The sequence below is a fragment of the Diceros bicornis genome, chromosome 7 (assembly GCF_020826845.1).
Source record: "Diceros bicornis minor isolate mBicDic1 chromosome 7, mDicBic1.mat.cur, whole genome shotgun sequence".
Taxonomy (NCBI): domain Eukaryota; kingdom Metazoa; phylum Chordata; class Mammalia; order Perissodactyla; family Rhinocerotidae; genus Diceros; species Diceros bicornis.
Genome location: NC_080746.1, coordinates 2,228,368 through 2,248,029, shown reverse-complemented (window position 1 = coordinate 2,248,029; position 19,662 = coordinate 2,228,368). Strand labels below are relative to the sequence as shown.

The 19,662-nt window shown below is 41.1% G+C and overlaps 1 protein-coding gene across 3 annotated transcripts in view; it reads right to left on the bottom strand.

The window, feature by feature from the left end:
* Positions 1-19,662, bottom strand: part of NCAPD3 (non-SMC condensin II complex subunit D3) — a 67,595-nt gene that overhangs the window by 8,671 nt on the left and 39,262 nt on the right. For 2 of the 3 annotated variants that reach the window (XM_058544768.1, XM_058544771.1), the window contains 12 exons: positions 18,814-19,005; positions 18,378-18,475; positions 18,165-18,280; positions 14,337-14,444; positions 11,808-11,922; positions 11,606-11,713; positions 10,210-10,448; positions 9,205-9,284; positions 3,841-3,978; positions 3,465-3,598; positions 3,014-3,213; positions 605-715 (listed from right to left, as the gene is read on the bottom strand). In XM_058544768.1, the coding sequence (XP_058400751.1) occupies positions 605-715; positions 3,014-3,213; positions 3,465-3,598; positions 3,841-3,978; positions 9,205-9,284; positions 10,210-10,448; positions 11,606-11,713; positions 11,808-11,922; positions 14,337-14,444; positions 18,165-18,280; positions 18,378-18,475; positions 18,814-19,005 (1,639 nt within the window). The remainder of the gene's footprint in view (positions 1-604; positions 716-3,013; positions 3,214-3,464; positions 3,599-3,840; positions 3,979-9,204; positions 9,285-10,209; positions 10,449-11,605; positions 11,714-11,807; positions 11,923-14,336; positions 14,445-18,164; positions 18,281-18,377; positions 18,476-18,813; positions 19,006-19,662) is intronic. The other variant, XM_058544769.1, reaches the window with a different exon arrangement.

Here is a 19,662-nt window from a genome sequence, read left to right as displayed (position 1 = left end):
TTGAACGATTTTGCCAGAAAGGTCTGAGGTCTCATTTATGTCTGCACTGCAAGTATGCACATCCTGGCTGCTTAGACTGAGACTTTTCACGGCCTCGGATCCGAGGGTGATGGCAGCCTGGCCTCCAACTGGTATTCCCCAGGGCCTGCTGCCTCAGGGCACTTATTTCCTGACTTGTAAATCGGAGACAGTGTTAAAGGTAAACATCCCCAAATTAAACATGATGACTAATTTTCACTTTATACCTCACCAGAATTAACTAAGATGAGGAGTTTGTTCTTGACCTCAGTTGAGAAAGTCTTCAGAATTGAATCTAACTGGCAACAAGGACACACATGCTCAGCACAGTGAGTCAGCTCTTCACAGACTCAACTGCGTGAAGAAGGCAAGCATCCGTGACCCCTAGGGTCCAACTCTCTGTCTTCTCCCCAGCAGTCAAGGCCTGTGTCACTGGTACAGTTCTCAAAAACCTTAAAGCTGATTTTGTAGCCTTCTGAGTTCCAGTCACCCCCCGAGTAACTGCAGCATCATAACTGCCAGAGGATCCTGCATAATGAACTGGGGGTGGGGAGACACCACCACAAAGCACAAGGTCATCTTTTACCCTGAGATAGTTCATGAGTTCCCGCAAAGCTGGGATCTTATTTTTCTCTAGCACAGTCTTCAGGGAGATGATAATTGGAATAATATTTTCTATGAAATTCCTCTTCTGAACCTGTAGTAACACAAAGGCATGTTTTAGATGCATAAACTTCTGAAAGACAAAGACTTTTCCTTCACCTAGTTCTTTTGCCATGGCCGATCTAGTGTACTATGTAAGTTTATTTTTTATTTTTGATTATGATACTGGGAGTTGTGTAAGACCCACCACCTTTGTCCTGGAGACTTTATAAGCATTACCTCAAAATACTCAGAAGGCTTTGTAAAGTAGGATGGAGATAAATACTATTCTTATTTTCTAAACAAGAAAAAGGAATTAGAAATACGTTGACTAATTTGATGAAAAGCTCCCAACCTCTACACAAACCCATCACGAATTCTTGGCTCACATTCAGTCCCTCTATTCAACATCCTCCCTCTGGAATGAAAATGAGTTCAATTCTGGCTACCCGAAGAGACATTTTGTATTCCTGTTGGTGAAATGACAATGGTCGAAAATGGCGGGCATGAAGAGAGTCAGTTCTGTAACTCTCTCTCTCTTTTTGTGTAACTCTGCACACATTCAGAAAAGTGCTATGTATTTATACAGCACCTGATTTGACCAAGCCTTCATATTCTTTACCATGAATGACACTAACCACAACTGTTTTGCAATAAATCTCTCAGAATTAAAAATAATTCACTATAGTAGCCCCTATATGCAAGATTTATTATTCTGAATCTGAAAAGTATTCTTTTTCTTCTCATTTAAAGTCGCTAGTACATGTTCCTTGCTTGTAAACCACTCATTTCTAAAAAGTCTTATCACAGTTCCTGGCAATAGGTAGAAAAAGAAACAATTTAATAAATAAGAGTCTGAGCAAATGCTAAGTATAGGGATAGTCTTATAAAGTGGCTTAAATGCATTCAATTCAACACATATTATCCAACACCTTCTCTGTACCAGATACCAAGCTAACCTCTGGGGATAAAGAAGTGAAGCCAGGGATTCTTGCCCTCCAGTTACTTCTGGACAGACTGTGTGTAATGATGTGTGGCACAATGTGACAAGTGGCAGGGTGTTAAGGAATTTATAGAGGAGGGATGTGTAGGAAGGAAGGGGCAAACAGGAATGTTTGTCAGAGAAGCCTCCTTTGAAAAGTGACACTTAGGATGTGCAGGAATTAGGTGACAGAAAAGGGAAGACAGGGTGGCAGAGGGCACTGCAGACAGAAGCAGCAGCGTGTGAAGGCACAGAGGCAGGACAGCACATCTCCCATTGGAGGAATGAGCATAAATCTGGAATGGAGGGATCAGAGAGGGGAGTACAGAGAGAAGGGCTGGGGTGGGGTAGCATGGCACACGTAAGAGTTGTATTTGCCTTGAAGAAGAATCAGGATTTTATTCAGAAGAAGAGAGGAAGCCACCAACCTACTTATTAAAGAGCTTTAGTGAGGTATAACCTATATATGATAAAATTTACCTGTGCTAAGTGAACAGTTCAATTAGTTTTGACAAAAGTATATACTGAGTAACTGACACCACAATCTAGATAATCACCCACAATCCTTCACCCCAGAGTTCCCTGCTGCCCGTCTGCAGTCAATCTGCCTCGAGGCTACTTTAAGCGGGAGAGTAAAACAGTCCAATCTGTACTGAACAAAGACTGCTCTGGCAGCAAGGTGGCGCACAGCCTGGAACAGAAAGAAACTAGAGACAGAAAGGGTGCTGAGGAACCTGCTGGAAATGGCACAGACTTCATTAAATGCAGCACCAGTGGAAACGTGAGAGAGATGGATTTGTGAGATGAAATGGACAGGATCTGGTGACACACTGGATGTGACCAAAGTCTATTTCTTTGGGTTCAAGAGCCTTCAGGGCTCAGGGGGAAATACCAATGAGCCACCCAGGCAAGGTGTAAGAACCTGGGCCTGGCGAAGACCATGGCAAACAAGCCGTCCCCTAAAGTCACTCAAATCCCAGTTTTCACACTCACTGCTAAACACAACACACGCGTGGCATGCCAGACTCCACAGTGGGGTGGCAATGGGTTCCCTTTGGACAACCTGGTAGATAATGGTTCCCTTCTCCACAACAGAGACTGTGGAAAGGGGAGAGACGACCAGGAGGCAGAGGTGGGTAGTTCAGTTTTCACAGAGTAACTGTGAGATCCCTTGGCACCTCCAAGCAGGCAAGGGGAACAGGTTCAGGCTCATGAGAGACGCTGGAGCTAGAAACAGGTGGAGAGTGATCACACGTGGGTGACGTGAAGGCCACTTGAGCATGGAATGGGGGTCTGAGGTGGAGCCCCAGTATTCAGAGGTGGATGGGGGGCACGGGTCTGCCAGGCCTCGTTAGACAGCAACATAATCACCTGGGAGATGAGCTTTTTCTGAGCTTCCTGCATGACCACATTGGCCAGGGCCATGTCATCCTCTTCCATAATGAGGTCCTTATCTGGTTTAGATCTCATTGCCAAAAGCTTGATCTCCTTTGAGCTGAGGACCTCAAATGTATCTGAGAGTAACTCACTGGCTTCCAAATCCAGGGGCAGGATGCCGTCGGCAAAGCATGCTGAGAGAGAGCACAAAAGACGGGCTTCTGAGAAACAGTATGGCCCCAGAGGGGAAGTACATCTCACAGAGTGAGGAGTGCCCGTCTGGGGCTTTGAGGGGGGTCTACACGGGGACAGCTATTGTTGAAGACGGACAGAAAGGGGTCTTCCTGTACGACCAGGGTCCCACTTGCCACAGATCTGCTGGGCCATTAGCCACACAGCATTTCACTTTTAAATACACATTTTATCCCAAACACACCAGGCCTACCCAAAATACTAAGGCAGATTTTGGAGGTGATATTGAATCGCTGTTCATCTGTGAAGTGGTCTAGAAGAAACTTGTAGATTTTCATTCGTTTCTCCTTGTTGGCCTTTCCCTTCAGTGAAAACAGCTGAATCTCTCTACGGCAAAATAGCACAATTTTATACATCATGTGGGCCAGGGTGAAAAGGACTTGAACAGCATGTCACAGCATCCTAAGAGCTGTCTGCCCAAGGCTCAAGTGCACTGGTGAGATGATGGTGCTCCTCACAGGTGCTCCCTGTAGGACCCAACGAGGAAGACTCGGGCTGGGCTGTGCCAACCCCCGCACAGACAGCTGGCCGTCTCCCGCCCGCCCAGCTCCCCTGCGGGCATCACCGACCTCTCGGACTGGAGGAATCTGTTGTACTTCTCATGCTTCTCATAGCTGTTGAAGTGGAAGATACACTCAATGAAGTGCTGGAAGAACATGGCAGGGTTCCTCTTCAGCAACAGGTGAGCTAGGCAGAACTCCCCGAAACTGCAAACACGGAGGACACAGAGGAAAAAGACCCATTCGCCATGCACGGACAGCCTTTACGATGACACCGAGAACTCTGCAATCCCGCGGGGACTGCGATCAGAGGAAGGGATACTCAATCTACCCCAGAAACAGCTTCATTCAGATCAAAAGCAAGACACAAATTTAGCTTCTTTTCTCCGTCCTTGCTCAACAGCTTCCCTTTCGAATGCAAGGTCAGCATGAAGGCTTTTCTAACAGGTTTCCTTTCAAAATTCTAGCATAATGTTATCATCCAGCTGCACTTCAAAGGGGGAAAATACCCACTTCTCCAAGCAGAGGCCAGTGGTCCTGAAGGCTGACACAATGACAATGACCACTTGAAAAAGAACACTTGGCCTTCACCCCCCAACTTGAAGTCTGTTGCCCACAATAATCAAAAACACCAATGTTAGTAACAGGAACCTTTCAAGAACTGGGATTAATGACAAGAGCTTCACAGTTGGGTGAGCAGGGCAAGTCCCCCCACAGACAGCAGCTGACTCCCGCTGAGCTTCGGTCTCTTTGGCAAGCGCTGGGTCCTTTCTCCTGTGCCCCACCCTGGAAGAAGCATCCAACGTGCACACACCAGGCAGCACAGTGGGACACAGATGCCACCAGCACCGCACCAATGTGAAGAGCAAAATGCTAAATGGTTTCCAAAGCCAAATGCACATGGACAGAAGCCAACTGTTCACTACAGGCTCCCTGAGAGTGTCTGTTTCATCCTGATAGTAGGCGAGGAGAGGCCAAGTTTCTCAGGGGTCAACCTGCGGTGGTGCACAGCTGGCTTTGATCCATTCATACTGTCCAGAGCAATGTTTTAATTTTATTTCAGAGTTAAATGCAAGTTCCACCTACACAGGAGCACCAGTCAACTCTCAAGCAGAGAGAAGTAGTGACACGGATCATCCAAACGTTTCATTCTCGGCTTTGGAATGCATTAGCACCTGCAGGAGGTTCACCGCCCCCTAACACTTCTCCTTAGGCTAATATTAAAACCAGTTTGTATTCACAGCACACACATCAATTACAAGTCAGAGAAGGTAGTTCAGAAATCATGATGTTGAAGTAAGCCTAGATAAAAATTCCACTGCAAATGACAACACTTTGACTATTAACCTAGGAAATAAAGGAGCAGCCTGACATAATTATTAAAACAAAACAAATAAAACTCTATGCAATAAAGGGAATTCCCTGAGGAGAAATTCACATAAGGCCAGCCAGGAGCACCTGTTGAATCTCAGAGTGTCAGTCTGTTCTACACAAACTGTGTGGTCCAGTACCCAGGCGAGAAGGCCAAGACGAAGTTCTTCCTAAACTCAGATCTGGTAAACGATCTGAGACAAAGAATGGAGAAAACCATTACAGAAATAAAAAACATCCCCAAAAGAAACAACAAGACTTTCCCTTCTGTGGTATTTTATTACAGCAGTTTTTACAGCTACATGAATTTTCTCCTCAGATTTGAAATTATTTATATGAAAATGTATAATCAGATAGAATCCAGTAATTCTTCTGCAAGATGAGAGGAGGGGCTGCTCTGAGCTTCGACTTGATATCAGATACTCATCTACTCAGAGCTGAGGTCAAGAGTATATACAGGTAGAGGTAAGTGATGCGCAAGACACCGCTGTCTACTCCCTAGTGAACAACTGGCTTAACCAACTCTACGAATAAACTCAGTAGTAACATAAATTATGCAAAGGATTTAAACGCTCAGGGCTGAAAGCAGAGTCAAAGAGCTATGCATCATGAGAAGCCAGAAAGCACAGTCAATGTGTAATACCCAATACTAATCTTGCTGCTGCATTTCCTGGGACTTAAAAGAGCAAGTTTCAGCCTTGACTGGATTAAGACTCAGACCCCACTACCTTGATAAACCCTGGAAAAGGGACTATTTTTTTGTTTGGCAGCTGAAGAGTTAAAAGAAATTAACATTGCAAGTAATGTTTCCTGGTGCATCCCTTTAGAGTGACAGAATGCAGCACTTTTCAGTTACCTGGAATAGAAAAATAGAAAATAGAAAGGATGTGTTATCCTTGGCTACCAGCCCAAATCCAGCCCATTATCTGGCCCTCCTCGTCAGTATTACAGCCCGATATTGTTTCTTTTCTCTGGGTCTCACTTCCCATGTCTCCTTCCCCCTGCCTGGAATCTTTCTATTGTGTTCTCTGTATTCCAGGTTCCATGATGCGTCAAGCTACTACCTTCTCTATACTTCCTGTTCATTGGTGGGAGCTGACTTTCCTCCAAGGACACCATTTCCCTTACAGCCCACTCAAGGGGAGGCTGCTGCTTCTCTCAAACCCCACAGACAGGGCACGAGGCCCACATTTTCCCTGTTATGATATTTTCATTCATTCATTTACCTGCTGTTCCCTGAGTGTCTACTTGGTTTCTAACTCTCTTTCAGGTGCTAGGGTATAGAGCAGAAAAAAACACAAACTCTTGTGTTCTTGTAGGCAAACAGACATCACACATAGAATACAAGACATGTTGCCAAAAGTGCTCTGAAGAAAATGGTGGTTGGGGGAGGGATAGGGAAGGGAGAAGGGAGGATTGGCTACTGGTTAAAAATATCACGACTCCTCTACCGCTTCACATAACAGTACTTAGTCTTTTCTTTGGAAGCTCCTTCTATCTGTCTATTTTGCCCTCTACTGCTTGGTAACTGCCTCCTAGTTTTCTCCATTCCAAATCCTAACATCACTCCTCTGTATGTTTGTGTTCCTCCAAAGTCCTATGTTGAAACCTCACCCCCAAGGGGATGGTATTAGTAGGTGGGGCCCTTGGGAGTTGATTAGGTCATGAGGGTGAAGCCCTCATGATGGGATTATGCCCTTATAAAAGAGACCTCAGAGAGCTTCCTCGCCCCTTCTGCCCTGTGCAGAGACAATGAGAAGCCTGCTATCTGGAAGAGGGCCTTCACCAAAACCCTACCATGCTGGCACCCTGATCTCAGACTTCCAGCCTCCAAACTGAGAAATAAATTTCTGTTGTTTATAAGCCATCCAGTCTGTGTTATTTTGTTATAGCTGCTTGAATGGACTAAGACAGTAATTCAAGGCATCTTCAATGTCCATACAGATGAGCTCATTTAACCCCTAACTTTCTATTTTCCTGACTTCCTTGAGTCATGACCCTCACATCTATACTCTGTGTTGCTTCTCTGCAGCCACATCCTGGACCATGTCACTATACCTGGAATACCCTACTTCTGATGTCAAATAATCTACTTCATGACCACACCCACCTATCCTTCGAGCTTTCTGACTCTCTCCTCCGCATTCCACTGGTTCTAAACTTCACTAAGCCCTCTAGATTCTCAATTACTTCCTTTTCTCCCAAACCAAGCCATATCTGTCTTTACTTCCTTTTTTGTTTCAATGGTCCATGATTTTAGTCACTTTCTTGTCTTGAACCTCTCTGGTCCTGCCTTCTTGCACTTCTGCAGCATTTGCCCAGTTAAACTGAAACAATCCACTTGTTAGATGGCTATCACTCTGTGACTACTGTACTACAAGGCCACCACCTAGTGGGCAGAGAGGAAAATATATATTGAAAATATATCAATTTTGTAGCCCCCAAATTTTGGGTTTATATGACCAATTAAAATTATCATGCAAATTTGCTCATGCCAGAATCATCAGGAAATCCACCTGGAACAAAAACTAGTTCAATAGGCACTGATACTACACACCCTTAGGAAATCTGTATTAGCAGATACAAATAGAAAAATTAATGTATTTAATGTAAGCAGATAGTCTGACCTTTGGCTAAAACTAGGGGAACAGACTAATTTAAATTATAGTTAGCAAAGGCAGTCATCAGCTTTTCAAAGCTGAAAATCATGGTCCACACCTGAACCCTGGTTTAAACAAACCCAGATTGCAGAGATATAACGGAAAGATTTAAGGGGGAAGTATTAAAAAGCTACCAGAGGCACTGATGATCTCGCTTGAGTCTACAGTATCTCTATCTTCCTCCTAGTTTCTTTCTGACTCATGCTCTGATCCCTGTATGACAGGTTCTGCGTATATTTTACGCACTGATCAATGCTCTTTTTAATGAAAATGTATAGGAGCTGACAATGGTGGGAAAGCACAGAAACGCAGGTTAAATAACAGAACTTCCAAGCACTTCTAATCACGCCCACTCCTGGGCTCAGCACCGTGTGATGAGCCCTGAGCACAGTCCCAGGGCAGCAGGGTAAAGGTAAGGGGCGTTGCACAGCTCTCAGGGCCCTTTCCCAACTATAGAAACAAAGAAAAAGAAAAAGTAATAGCCTCAGGTTTTTGCTTCTGACTCTAGACAGTATTAATTAGAATGTTAACCTTCTACTAGATTATTATGCAAAATGTTCCTCTTCAGAAAATTATACGCAAAGGAAACCGAACAGAAATTCTTCCATGGAACACAGAGCAAATCACTGGTGACCATATTTAGAACCAGAGGGACCCATTATTATAAGCTATTTATAGCTGGTGAACTCTATGAAGACCTTTCCCAATTGTGGTAGCTTTTCCACAGCATTCAACATTCTGTTTTCCCACTGCAGACTTGCTTTAAGAAGAATTATTCATACAACATAACCTAAAATTCTGAGATCACTTCCCAATCCCTTGGAAATAAATCTTTAAAAAAATTACAGAAGGATAGGAATTAACAAGTGGCAAAGCAAGTCCCTTCCCTTCCAATTCTCAAGGAATACCCATTTCCAAGAAGCCTTGTAATTTTTATACTTATTTCACACTGTGCGATTCTGTCTTAATTCTTAGAATTCCTTATAATTTCTGCACCAAAGAAAGTCTGAACTCTTTATTAAAACTAACATTGTTTTGGCCTACAAATCAACACAGTTAAGTCCACAGTTCATGGCTACTATTCCACATAGTTTACTATGACAGGGGCGTAAACTGCTCTCCGTTACTCCTTCAGGAAGAGCGAGCAGTGTCAGCAAATGTAGTCAATGCTGAGATTATTTAATGGCCAGTCTGGATGAGGAGTTTCTTTTTAACTTACATGCAAAATAAAGCTTTGTTATATAGCTTAGTATTTTAATAATCTGCTAATTTTCTGGCAACTGCCAAAAGCTCACTAAATCCTAAATAACTCAACTCTAAACCAACTTTAAAGAAAAGAGATCTCATGTATACCAGAAATTAGGTAAATCATTCAGCTGTCTGCCATGTGAGGGAGATTTACCTGGCGACGTCTGGGTGTGAATCTATCAAGGTGCTGACAAATCGAAAGAACAGAGAGCCCTTCCATTTCACAAACTCCTCCTATACAAAGAGAAACCGGCATGTTGAAGGATGAATTTTCATACCTTACATGTATTCAGTCATATACTCAACCGTTAATGTTCTTGTGTTTACCATCACGCCTGTCAGCACTCAGCCCATCTGGGGCATGTTAGCGCAGTGTGCAGCACTCACTTCCCAACCATCCTGACGGCACTCACCACTTGTTAGTCACAGAGAAGTGGAGGAATATGCGGGTAGAACAGCATCAGATCTACTCTATTAGGAAAATGACTCAAAGCTTATAGCTTTGAAGGGAGAGTGCCACTGGTGCCTTTGTCAGGTATATAATGTATGAAAAAATGAGTATATAGAACATATGAGAATAGATATACAACTTCGTTAAATGTCTTCTTTTTAAAGATCAAATATTATTTTCCCATCATCATAAGCTAAACCTATGCTCTCAATGTGAATAAAAATATCTAATGCTCTGTAGAGAGTTACAGCTCACTAAGTTCTTTCACACACTGAAATGACTCATGGACTCTCAGGGCAACTCTGTGAGACGGCCAGGGTAAATACTATGACCCTAATTTTACAAATGAAGAAGTTATGTCTGAGAAACACTGACTGTTCAAAGCCAAGGAGAATGATGGAATTGGAACCAGAACGACTTGTCCACTGAGTGTGCTTTTCTCTCTACATGCTCTTTATCTGCAAAAACAAAACTTCACACTGCTTGACAGGATATCTGAACAAACACCCAAAATGAATATTAGGAAATAATGATATGTATAAAGGCTGTGCAGAACACTAGAAGAGTGACATTTTAAACCAGAGATGAAGCTAATTATTTTTGGATTCTACTACAAAGCAGCACATTTCCTATGCTACTCAAATATTCCATTAAACCAGAAGCAACGGTGAAGGGCAAATAAATGACAGGCCTAATTCTCATATGTACCTGCAAGAGATTGGTGAGCAAGATGAGCGTTTGTTTCCGGATGAACGGATCTGAATCCTTCAAGCACATGGAGATATTGGGAATGTATTTGTCCACCATGACAGTGTACCGGATACAGAGATCACACATAACAATGACAACATTGTTGCGAACAGCCACATCGTCGCACACCTCAAGCTCGCGCACAAGGGCTGGGATGCTCTTCTTTGCAAGATCTTCATGCTGTAAGCACAGCTTACCTGTCACAGGAGAGAGTAAAACGTCTTGACTCTATTCTATTCTAATTCTATGCCTAAATTTTCTCCAGATATATCTTGCTATGGATTTTATTTAGTCAAAGTTAAAACATCACGTCAACAATCACAAACAAAAAACAAAGGTAGGCAGATCCATACTAAATACGAGGAAGTTCAAAATACCTTAAGGAAAAACACCCCTCCCTCATCCTCTAGGGTTTCATGAGATAGATACTACGAGATGGAGATGTTCCTTCACTGTAGTAAAATTATCTTCCTTTTAAAGTAAACATTTGAATTTTGGAGTTATCTACTTACCTTGAAAAGACCAATAAAATCTAACAGATGATACATTTTACTTTTGATTATACACATACTCTAAAGAAGCTAAAAAGTTAATAATGAACTTGAAGTCTGAGCTAGGTAAGCAGGAAAGAATGATCATCTTATTTTTTTTATTTCTTGTTCATAGTTAGCAGAAGGAACTTACTATGGAGTTTTGTTTGTTTATATGGTTTTTCTGTGTGGCCTGGGGAATGTTTTGCTCTTATTTACAATCTTTAGATTTCTGAAAAATAACCATTATTACAAAAAACATTCGTAACTCTCATCCAGCATAAAATACTCTATCACACTAAAGAAAAAAATTCAAGTTATAGCATAGAGGTCAGTGTTTTCAAGATTAACAACAATGTGAGTTCATGGAGAAATACGTTTAATAGCTCATCTACCAGTTCTGGAAAGCATCAAATAAACCATTTCCTTTTATGAACTGAACTGTAAATGTATTTTGTCATTCCCAGAACTCAGTGCAGTGTCTGGCATACAGCTCTTGAGGAGCAGACTTCATGGTGCTACCCTATCAGTATTAAGACAAAATCACAGGAATTTTTTTGTAATAAATTAACATAAAAAACAAAAGCTCCCCAGTATCTGGAGTCTGATCATCTTGGACAGCTCTCATTATCAGCCCTCTGGTATGCCCATGGAGCTGAGCACTCCTCCTCTCAGAATCACCCCCAAAACTCACAAGAGCTAGAGTAACTATAAGCTCAGCAGTATATAACACATTTACTCAGGCTGGCTTACCTGAGATGAAAAGCTACACACAGAACTGGATTGCACAAGCAATACTTTCTCTACGTGTTATTCTTACTTACCTAAGGTAATGATGGCATGTGCTCTAATCCCAGAAGGCATGACAGAGCCTCTGACTTGAGAGAGCAGCTGAGAGGCGGGGGCTTCACTGCTACCTTGAGATGATGCTACTACAGGGAAAGGAAAAAGGGCTTATTACAGCACTGCAGGGGGGGGGCCCAGCCTTAAGACAGCATGTGCGGAGGACAACTTCAGGTGCCTTACAATGATCTGCATCAGCAGAGGAAGCTAGAATGGACTGAATCAGAAGGAAGGCTCGCTTCTCCACTCTGGCTGGACAGAGTTGGGCTATATCTCCCAAGGTGAAAATGTACTTCACCTGCAAAGAGAATTAGTTTTGTAGTAAAATAAGGCAAAAGAAAAATTAACTCTAGCTAGATTAAGGATATGTCAATGGAGTACTTTGTCCCCCAAATTTCAAGAACTATTTTTTTCATAAAAACACACGGCCTTTGTAAAAATTCAATCACTACTTAATAAAATTCATCTAAAATTAGGGTGACCATATGATTTTATCATCTAAATCTAGATCCTTCTGCAAGTAAAAGGGGGTGCTATTAATAATTATGCTGTGATAACAGGCATAAACCACAATTGTCCTGGGTAAACGGGCATAGAGAATCACCTACCTATAATCCCACCACCCAAAGACATCATTATTGATTTTGTGTATAACTTCCTTTTCTAAGTATTTTCATAGTCACATGGCTTTATGTTTGCTTTGCTTATACACTTACTAATCACAGTATTTTGAAGGCTGCAATTATTACTTTCAATATTAGGCATCCTTTAGCATCAATATATGCAATAAATATGTTTAATGACTACATGAGGATGTTAAAAACTATGGATGTAATCATAACCTATTCCACTACTAACGAACATTTCACATTGTTCCTAACCCTTTGCTATCATTTGCATCAGCTCTGACGGCACCTTTGTACCTCTGAATACTGTTTTACTTCTGTAAGAAGTGACATCAGCATTAAAGGGTTTATAAACTGTTGTACAGTTTAAAATATATCTCCAAACTGTCCCCTAGATTAGTTTACTATTTAGATTCCTACCAAAAACTTATGAGTACCTGCTCCCTCACAGCTGCCACTACTGTGTGTCTATTAAGGACATTCAGCTTAATAGTTAAGTAGTTCTCTTTTTTTTGTTTTGTTTTTGTGAGGAAGATCAGCCCTGAGCTAACATCTGCCAATCCTCCCCTTTATGCTGAGGAAGATTGGCCCTGGGCTAACATCCGTGCCCATCTTCCTCCACTTTATATGGGATGCCACCACAGCCTGGCTTGACAAGTGGTGCGTCAGTGCGCGCCCGGGATCCGAACTGGCAATCCCCAGGCCTCCAAAGTGGAGCGCGTGCACTTAACTGCTTGCGCCACCGGGCCGGCCCTTTTGTTTTTTTTTTAATCTTAAAAAAGAAGGGGTGATGCTAAATAGTAAAACATTAAATAAAGGCTTATTTTAGAGTAAGAAAGCCAATAATAAGTGTATGTGTGTTTAAAAAATCCTTAACATACTATATCTTAGTGGGTTAAAGGAATATTTAAATTATATTTAAAGAAGAGTGAAGTAAATAATATATATATAGGGCAAAACTTCTCCATATATACATCTTGACTGAAGGCTAGATCTTGGTGACATATGTAACAGTTGAAAAAACAATCTTAGGGGGAAAACTCACTGGTCATAATCAGCATTTGTCTTAGTCTGAGCAGTGACTGCCCAGATCAATCAGAAGAGCAAGACCTCCCAGAATCCCAGGTCAGGGCCTTTCCACATATCGTGTCCCTCTGACCTGAAACGTCCAGACTCTGATTGATAAGGATATTCTTAAGACTGAACCATGTGCGTATTAACACCTCAGGCACAAATGGTCTTCTCTTCTAACAAATCCACACATGGTCTTCGATCACTAGGTACCAGTGTAAGGTGGTAAAGCAGGAACTGAACACAGGAGAGAGATGCTCTACTAATCCTCAAACAGATGAGGAAAATGGCCAATTCTGGGTAAGCGATAGCCTAAACCCAAGGGCATCAAAAAGCAGCGCATTATTTTCTTTCCCGGACAGTGTCAGATGTTGGAATCAGAATTACCACAACATATTTTGTTGATGGTCAGCCACTCGAATCAGAAGACTGGCTCCACATTTACTGGCTCAGAGGAATCTCTTGCACTGACACAGTTTCCAAAGCAGGGACACCATGTCATACAATCTTGCTGCTCCAAGGTCATTTGTCTTTTCAATTTTCAAATACCTCATTTTATTTTAGACTTTAGAACTGCTCAGCACTATTCCCTAGTTCTATAGTCTGATATTCAAACAGCTGAGCAGACACATTATAATTTTAAAAAACATCAAACGAACCAAACAAAAGAACAAAGAGTATAGTCGCCTTATTATTTTCTCACCTTATTACCTCTCTAGGCTTGACTCTACCAAGCTTACCATACACATTGTGTTTTCCCTGTTGGATCAGGTTCTCATAGGATTAAACTGGATAAGTGTATACCATCAAGTTTTCCTCCCAGATAATAAGTATGTGAGAAAAAAATGAATAGGTCATCAATAAAAAAATTCTTCTAAAAAAGAGTAAACTCAAGGCTAGGAAAACCGTTTTCTTGCTAATAGTATTAGAAACACACATTACGATGTCATCTTTAAAAAACCTCAACTGATATAAAAGGAAGAGAAAAGAATGGTTAACAAAAGTAGTCACTTACCAACAGGTCTTCATCCATATTGTCGGCTCCACCTTCCTTCAGAACTACGTTGGAGAGGCAGTGCACACAGGTAGAGAGGACATCCCCACACACCTGCTTCAGTAATTCCTACGGCAAGTCAAACGTCATCTCTGAAGGATCCCACATAGCTACCAGATAACCCATGAAATGCAATTTTCTCAGAAAAACTCTATGATCGTCAAATGTATAAGCCAGAAGCTGTGAAAAACCCTAGCCATCATGTTTTTGTACTTTTGCTCTTTTAGCAATCTGGCAATGAGAACTGGCTGAGTGGAATTTACAATATCTTCTTTCTTTCTACATTTGCCCCATAAGAGCAACAGGCACATACTGAGGAAGATGTAGTGCTTTAATTCACAGGAGATCTATAATAGCAGCGCTCCTCCAATAATAGAGAAAAGCATTGCAATTCTTCTGGCATATGCAGATGGTGAATTAACTACTATAATAAATAGTGTATTTTAAAAAGACATAAAATAAAAAAGAACAGATATTATTCTTCTGAAACTTGTTCATTAGAGACAAGTTTTCAGTGTCTCTTATTAGTTAAAATAACTCAAGGGGTTACCACCTCCAGCCCACACATCTAACTACACTTACATTGCACATGGGAGTGCAATCACATTCTACAACTCTTTGATATCATTTTCTCTAGGAGGCCATTCCAAAGTACCCAGGATGAGCTAAGTGGCTCCACCCCCATACTTTCATGTTACCCTATGCACACTTCTATTTTAGGAATTATTATGTTGAAATTATCTGTTGAGGTGCATGTCTCCCCTACTATGCTGTTAGGTGCCTCAGGAAGGGACTCTGTCTCAACCATCATCCCAGTGCCTAGCAGCACTACCACAAAATGGTACTGTGTTTGCCAAACTGTTGGCAAACCATTATTATGATCCAAATGTTTTTCAGTCTGACTTGGCCTAAAATGTTTCAAAACTATTGTTTTTATTATTTTTTAAAGAATTACTACACTCAAGATTTTAATAGATTGCACAACCTGGACTACAACATTGGCCAAGAGAGGTTCTGAAATCCATATGCTCTATGCAGATGAGAAGACAAAGGGACAAAGGCTAACTTGTTTGAGCCCTGAAGCCTAGAGCTTGGCTGGGTGGTCTGAGTGATAACTTTCAGAATCACGGAATATGGAGAGAGCCGTCAGGGCCGTGCAGTGCTGGGACTCCCTCCACAAAGGGACTCAAGTTGTTGTCCAGCTTCTCCGTGAACACCTCCATTACGACCAGGGACGTGTTCTGGGTCAAGTCTCTCCACTTTAGGCAGACCTCAGTACAGTGTTTCTTCACTTGGCCAGAATTTGTCTCCCATTGGTTCAGACTGGTCCTCTGTAATGCCACATACATCCAGTTCTTCTTCCATTTGAAAGTCCTTCATATATCTGAATTGAGCTAGGCAGCCTATCCCACATAATTCTCCCCTTCTCCAGCTAAACACCCCAGGTCCTTCAGCTGCTCCTTACACATCCTGTTTTGTAATCCCCTCATCTAATTGCTCTTCTATGAATATATTCAGTTTTATCAACATTTCTCTGAAGAGTTGTCATTAAATTGAGTTATAGAACACGTCAACTTAGATTTAGTCAGTGCAAAGAGCAAAGAGCAGGACCATCACCTCTCTTATTCTAGACACTATTTCTATTAATACAGTCCAGGATCTTATAGATTTTTTTTTAGTGATAGCCACAAAACACTGTTCACTCATACCAAGCATATAGATAGCAAAAATGCCCAAAGACCTAAATCTTTTCATATATACTGCTGGCATCTACTCTTTGGGTAATTTCTTTTCCTCAGTAAAATACAGAATGTTCATTTACAGAGAAAAGAAAAAGAGAAGTTATGTTTAGGGGAAATATCTGAGTCATATGGATTTAAAATATCCTAAGATTCTAGAAGATCTCAGGGCCTTAGTCCATTATCTACCACCAAGGAGGTAGTGTTGGCAGAGCTAAAACCTTGGCCCTTTTTCTAACACAGTGATAAGTTCTACCTCTCTTCCAGTTCTCAAATTCTAAATTTGAAGACAACTCGTGGTCTTCCTCACAGACTCTAACAATATAACTCACTGTTCTAACGACTGTGGACCATTACCAAGCAGCCAATGGCTTCTGATGTCCCCGACTCTCACAGTGCAGATCATCCTTCCTCCAGCCAGTGCTGGTGAATAACACATTGGGAAAGGAATCAGCGACCCTAGTTCTAGGCACACCTCTGCCACTAATAAGCTGTGTGCCACTGAAACTTACAAGATCACAGTTTCGTAATCTGCCATATAATTTTTTTTTTTTTGAGGAAGATTGTTCCTGAGCTAACATCTATTGTCAATCTTCCTCTTTTTCTTTTTTTCTCCCCAAAGCCCCAGTACATAGTTGTATATCCTAGTTGTAGGTCCTTCTAGTTCTTCCTAGTTGTAGGTCCTTCTAGTTCTTCTATGTAGGCCACTACCTCAGCATGGCTTGATGAGTGGTGAGTAGATCTGTGCCCAGGATCCGAACTGGCGAACCCCAGGCCACTGAAGCAGAATGCGCCAACTTAACCCCTACGCCACTGGGTCGGCCACATCTGCCATATACTTTTTTCCTACATCATTCTTTCCTTATTACCAGCTTTTTAAAAAAAAATCTGTTTTCTGCTATTCAAATATGCTCCCTACTTAGGTAATGTTCCTTATTTAAAAGTTCTTCATACAATTCTTGGATCTAGAGATAAACGGCTAGAAAAATCAAATAATAAAGCAAGTATCCCTTTCACCAAAAAGTGCCAAAAGGCATGTGCCAGCAAACCACCAGACCCCATTTCTATGGAAAGAGCTGGGCATTTTTAGTTAAGTAAATTTCAGCCTGTTTTAAGTCTTAACCAAAAAAGTTACAATATATTGTTCTATTATATCTGTTACTACAAATAGAAAATGTACCTTATCAAGGGAGGACTTTCTTTAAGGAACTTTCACAAGAAAAGGAAGCAGAGGAAGGCAGCTAGGTACCTCAGGTGAAGCAATAATTTTTTTATTCTGGGAAACAAATATATTCCAGCAATCATTTAAATTACTTTTTGACTTCTAGAATCATTATTAATAATCCCCAGTCCTAAAATTTTTCATTATGATTAGCACTGTCTAGGAGTATATTTCATGACAAAAACAGAATACATAGTAATAAAATAACTTATTAGAAATACTGATAAAGATACCTTTTAGGGAGTCAAAGTAACCCTCTGTCTCTCATAAAACACTAGTTTGGATTTGTGTTTATGAATCTATATAAAACAGTAGCTGTAGGCTCTGGGCCACTTTGGGGACATGATACAGCAAGAGATATGGGAATAACAGAGCCTCAGGTAACAGGATAGGCATTTTCCAGGACTGATTTATTAAATGATCAGAAATCTCCTGGTCTGGAGGGAGCCCCCTGACTGGGTGGAAGACCATCTATTAAGCATTCTTGGAACGAGGGTGCAAGTGAAGGAGGCGGAGAAACAAAGCTGTCACACGTACCTGGGTTATCACTTACTAACAGATTACCTTCCAGAGTCCTCACCAGGAAGTATATGTCCAGGAAGCATGCATTCCTAGAAGGCACTCATACTGAGAACCAAGGAACCGTATGTCTTTAGCAGGCAAGATCTTCTTGGGGAATGTTAATTGCTTGTCACATATAGTAACAGCTTTTGGGGACAACCCATCCTAGAGCTTCTCTACAGAGAAAACTCCTCAAACTTCAAAACAGAGCCATAAGTCTGAGTACAATCAATACATAACAAACATCCAGAGGAGGTCGCAGGGTACCTGTTCCTCCACAGGGGTCTCTGTAGATGCTCTACAGAGTCTTTGTAAAGTATCAACAGCTGAGCTGATCAACTCTAGAGACCACTGGAATCCATTCAGCTTACACTTGACGACATCTAAAAAGAAAGTCAAAACCCTTGAAGTTTAACTGCTTAAAAAACACAAATAAAGTGAGTGGCAATGCCTTTTCAAGATTATCCAATAGACACTCACCAGTCACCTTGTCTCGGGTGCTCTTAGGAAGATGCTTTGCAATATGCCCAATAACACACAGAATATGTCCTAAGGTGTTTGAATTGGGATTCTGTTGACTAGGAAAAGGACAGAAGAAATATCAATATAGAACCAAAGTAAACATTACTGCCAACAAAATCATTTCTTCTGGATTAGAAGGAGGAAGTTCTGGAGGAAATAGGGCAGCATAGTTTAGGAGTCAAGTTGTAGGAGCATTAAGGCACTTAATATACTTGGACAAAGCATAAACTGAAGGCTTAAAAGTGATTCTATTTTTCATGTTTGTTTTTAAGCCAGAATTTAAAGAAAAGATTTGTGTATACAAACAGATATGAAATAGCCCACTTCCTTACTTGGAGCTTTGTTTCCCAGAATCTTTAGTGTCTATCAGTGGTTAAATTATAAGCATGCAAACCTGCTGATTTTCTCCCAGGACTCTATTATTTTGGTGTAGTCCAGCTTGGGTGATGAGCAAGCAATCTTGGAGAGCAGCATCCAGGCTGGTGCAGAATGTCCCGTGCCAGTGTGGGATATCATGTTGTTTATAAAAGTGGGTGAGAATTTATCTTTCTTGGACCAGATATGAAAAGCCTTATTTAAATAGCGGCTGGAAAAAACATGGGAAAGCAGAGCTGTAACTACAAATAAACAAAACTTTCAGATCAGCCCCTCAGTGAAAGAGTATCAACTGCTGCTGCTCCAGGATTCCTCTGGCACTTGAAACATCCATGCAGAGGTTCCTAGCTAGTGGCACATTTGATACCAAACTAGGTATCTTTTAAATTTCTATTATACAGAATAAGGTATATTTTTATTTCTCCTCTCATAAAGAATTTATTTTTAAAGCAAATAAAATTTCACAATTCATTTGAGAACTTTCTCATCCTCATCCCCTCCAAAATTTATATACAAACATGCAGGATAGGTTACCAATAACAAATGCACCCAGAGTTTATAGGGTTTTAGTGACAAAAAATGTAGACACTGTCCTGTTTTCAATGGAAGGATTGGAGAGAAATGACATCCTAGCATTTAAATATGGTAATATTAAATGAACTAAAATTTGCTATGCCCTGCCAATACCACTCAGAAATACATATTTCAAACCTTTTTAAAACAAAACAAAAAAATGCTTCTGATGTATTAATCTAAAGTGTTTGTTATGTCATTGTTGTTTTTAAATCATTTCTTATTTTATTTCTTCCCACAGCACTGAATGAGATCATATGACTCATGAGTCAAATGCAGTATTATATACTTAAGT